The sequence below is a fragment of the Wolffia australiana genome, chromosome 3, assembly GCF_029677425.1.
Source record: "Wolffia australiana isolate 7733 chromosome 3, ASM2967742v1".
NCBI lineage: Eukaryota > Viridiplantae > Streptophyta > Magnoliopsida > Alismatales > Araceae > Wolffia > Wolffia australiana.
In genome coordinates, this window is record NC_135837.1 from 21,090,389 (window position 1) to 21,094,704 (window position 4,316).

Below are 4,316 nucleotides of genomic sequence, written 5' to 3' on the forward strand. Positions count from 1 at the left end.
TTAGCACAAATTCTAACGTGTTCTTTAAATACGGTCTTTTAAATAAATCAAACTTTAAGACTTCAAAGAAAATAAATAATAATTTATAAATTTGAATAAGAATGTAAACATGTGGAATTTTAAAGTCACTTTGTTGTATAGTCTGCTGGTTACCAGAAGTCCTTTGACCTTAGGTACCTGAAATTCCCCCAAGGAAAACATGTATATGGGTTCATTAGTTTGAAAAGTAAATACATTTCTGTAAGGACTTATATTTAGGACCCCACACTATGTCAGACTTGAAACAAAGATCCCATAACAAATCATTATGAGCTCTTGAAACTAAATAATGATTTCAGTCGTCTAGAATTTCTCTCATTATGTTGTCAAGAAATAACTTAAATATACCTTTTTCATTAGACATAAAACTCATTAAATGGAAAAATAAAAAATTAAAGAATGAAAATTTTGATAATTCCAACAGTCAAGCAATGTTGAAACTTCATGCTGCTAGTTACATGATTTCAAAATATGACTAACTTGTCATATTGGGTAGTGGCAATAAGATAAAGCATAAATCCTAAATTGTTAATGAAAACTGGTTTCACACTTCTGAAACATAACCTAACAAAAGTACAAAGTCAAAGTGTTTCCACTTCACGAATTACTACATTACTAAATTAAATGGATCAGAGAGTGCACGCTCTGGGAACAAATGGTGCAAAGGAGACATGCGATAGATAGACGATGGAATGGGACCCAATGCAACCTGGTAAGGCGATTCTGTCAATCGTCCGTCACAGAGTCTGTAGTTACATTCTGTTTCAAAGGCCGGGGTTAAACAGATGATGTAACAGGTGGCGGAACGGTTGACGGAATGGATGACTGAACAGGTGATGGAACAGGCGACAGAACGGTTGATGGAATTGTGGACGGTCCGGATAAGGGACAGATGACAGAAGGTTATTCAGCTAAATGGTGAATCACATGCCATTTAGTCATCCTTCCAGGCTCTCATTCTCAGCTATAGTTCCAGATCATCCAGGGCGTGGAAGATGGATGAGTAGACTCAGACGGGGGCAGTTTTTTCGTCCGAGACATTCAGATTGGACGGTTTTTTCATCCTAGTGGACGAAAACCATCCCGTCCGGAGGTCTCGAGATGGATTTCGGTCTAGATTTTCGTCCAACCTTGCGGACAGGACGATTTTTCATCTAGGGACGAAAAAACCGTCCCATCCGTGTCCCTGCACTCTCTAGTTACGGATCATCCGGGCCATGGAGGCTGGACAGGACGGGGCGGGATGAAGATCGTCGCGTCGGACGTCAGAAATCAGTTCAGGGACGGGGATGGGATGGTTTTTTCGTCTGAGACCTCCGGACAGGACGGTTTTTTCGTCCGAGACCCCCAGAGTGGACGGTTTTTTCGGCCTGGGACGAATTTCCGTCCCGATTTTCATCCAACCATGCGGACGGGATGATTTTTTTGTCGTGGGATGAAAAAGCCGTCTCGTCTGGGTCCCTGCACTATATAGTATATTCTCAGCTTGACACATTTGGAAAGAATAACGGGCCTTTTCTATGCAGCCCTAATTAAGCCTATGGAAAGATATTCATCTTTCTTTCCAGCCCAGCAAAGAAAGGCCCATTTGGATGGAATATGACTGTAAATATAACTATTTATTCTTAATCTCTTGCACTATCAGGAAGAGGATAGCAGCCATGGCGACCTCCACGCCCTCTGCGATTCTTCTTCGGCAGGGATTGGGGAAGACGAAGATTGGAATCGTCACCCGAGTTAGCAGAAGACATGATCGAGGTGGATCGGGGATGAGAGTGGCGGCGTATCTTGAGAGGAACACTAGTTCGATCGGTGGCCTTGTGAGCAAAGTGATCGGTTCGCTCCCTGTCGTCGGCCTCGTCGCGCGAATTTTCAGCGATGAGGGCGGGGTTGGGGATGATATCGTCGATTTCGCGGAGTTTCGGCGACGGGTGGGTAAGAAGTGCAGCGTCAACGAATCCCGTGCGTTCTTCGAGTTCCAGGAGCGACGAGGCCGGGTGATTGTCTTTCATTTTTTTCCTTGTTTATCTATTTGAGTTTTCTTTCATCTTTGTGAAGGACCCGGCAGACAAATTGTGTTTTTTTTTTCGGTTTCTTGTGAGAATAACGTCTTTTTTATTTGGAATCCTTTGCGAGATTCAAGAGGAAGCAACACTTATCAAATTCATTTGAAGGAAATCATGATTGATGATTTTATCTATTAACAATCTCTTCATTCGATTCTCCGTGTTGGGTGAATCTTATCTCAGATCAAATGTCATCAAAATGCTCGAATTTAGTGCTGATTTTGTGTAAATTCATGAGGTTTAGATGAGGTAATGATAAAGTAATCGATAACCAAGTGTTTGTTTCTCCCCTGGCTCGAGGTTGACCTAATATATACTGCGGATGAAATTTGGATGAACGGAAAATATGAAAAAATTATCCGACGAAACCCCTAAATCACCTTGAAAAAAATTCTTTTTGGTGTTACTAAATTGCGAAAAAATTAATAACTAGATATGATTCAACAGGTCATTGTATAGAATTCTTTTCTTGGTTGTTTACATTGCTAATTTCTGACGGGTGAATGTTTCAAATAAATTTTCCTCTTAAATTGAGTTCATAATATATGTTTTTTCTTTTCAGTCTGCAGATCCTCTGTACGTTCTCATGTGCTGCTGGCTGGCTGCTGTGGGTGCCGGTTACTTGAAATCTGAGGAGATTCTTGAAGGAATGGCAAGGCTCCAGCTCTCCAATGATATCGAATTCGAAGAGCAGACTTTCATGGCCCTCATGGCCGCAACCAAAGAAGTGAGTAACTCATTTTATTGAAAAAAATGATGAAAATGCAGTCCCCATTATTTTGTCCGTCTTTTTTTTTTCACTCTTAATGGATGAAAGAAAAAAGATGTAAAACGTGGGGAAAGGGATTTCAGTAGATTATTCACCAGATTTAAAGGATTTCAGTAGATTATTTACTAGATTATTCCCATATAAAGGAAAGGATTGACTGTCATGGGGCAATCAGCATTAGTTCTACGATAATCTAGGTCTCAACTTTCATTACCATATGTATTTATCAGTCTAGCCAAATAGTGAACTTTTGAATATAACTATTTAATTCGAAATTTTCAACATTTGGAGAAAAATTCAACGGATAAAGAATTACCTCAAAATGGTTTGTATTCAATGTCATATCAACTTTGACCTATATCTGTTAGATAAATGGGCAACTAGTTCGCTGTGGAGAGAATGATTTAATTGTTCAACATTTTTCTAGCATTGTTCTAAATTGTTTAAGTTGACCTGATTTGCAGAAACGGGCAAAGGCAAACACAGTCGCCCCACAAATTCCTATGGATATTCGGGTAGAGAAGGCCTTGGAGGCAATCTACGTCTGCTGTTATGGTCAGGGCGCTATTGAAGACAAAGAAGAACAGAGATTGATCTCTGTCATGTTGAACGCTGTCTTTGCTTCTGTCGGAGAGGACCGAGTCAATGGGATAGTGAATGACACGGTAAACGCAATCAACAGAGGAGATAAAGTCCTCTCTCTCGAACCAAGTCGCCTCCCCAAGGAAGCTGTTGACGTGCAAATGAAGGATCTCCAGTTCCTGAAGAAGTGGAATTCCAGTTCAGATGATGGGTAAAGATGTTGACTTCGGGCTGTTAGAGTAAGAAACTAGCCAATTTTTTGGATCATTCCAAATTCTAGATTGTGAACCTATATTAATGGGTTTCACAGATTTCAGTTTCCAGTTCAGGTATATCTCAAGCTTAGGGATGTGGAAGGAATGACAAATCATAGCAAAGTTTGGAGGACAGGAGCTGAATTTTGAGCCTAAATTTTTGGGGGACTGAAAGTTTGGACCTGATACCAATCCTACCCTTTGAACCAGACCAAAGATCTGATCTCTCTCCCTATTTCTTACACTCTAGTTGTCGGCAACCTTGCCATAAACCACCATTTCTAATATAGATATTCTCAAGAGCAGATCAAGATATAGAATCCTTGAAAATGAGCCATTTGAGAAAAGGGAATTCTCAAATTAAAATTATTCCCTCGACCGGTAATCCAGACTGGGGAAGAATTCCATAGATTCAAAGTAGAATGAGGACAGAAATAGAAGAACAAGTGGGCGATCAAATCAGCTGCAGCTGCTTCCTTTCTAAATTAGAGTAACTCCAAGCTACAGCCCTTCTTCCGCTGTCTGGTAAGAAATGCCAGTTCCTTTTTCTTCAAGGTAGACCTCTTATTTTTAGGGTAATGAAATATCGCCTGATTTTCAATTGGA

General features: G+C 40.4%; 1 protein-coding gene across 5 annotated transcripts; it reads left to right on the plus strand.

Moving 5' to 3' along the window:
* Nucleotides 1-1,667: 1,667 nt before the first annotated feature.
* Nucleotides 1,668-4,316, plus strand: LOC144701276 (photosystem I assembly factor PSA3, chloroplastic-like). 5 transcript variants are annotated; one of them, XM_078573046.1, is made up of 4 exons: nucleotides 1,668-2,036; nucleotides 2,668-2,832; nucleotides 3,339-3,695; nucleotides 3,767-4,316. In XM_078573046.1, the coding sequence occupies exons 1-3, from the start codon at nucleotides 1,701-1,703 to the stop codon at nucleotides 3,669-3,671; spliced, it is 834 nt and encodes a 277-aa protein (XP_078429172.1). In that variant the 5' UTR covers nucleotides 1,668-1,700; the 3' UTR covers nucleotides 3,672-3,695; nucleotides 3,767-4,316. The 5 variants fall into 5 exon arrangements, with proteins under 5 accessions (XP_078429172.1, XP_078429173.1, XP_078429174.1 ...); XM_078573047.1 differs by having other exon boundaries at nucleotides 3,774-4,316; XM_078573048.1 differs by having other exon boundaries at nucleotides 3,781-4,316.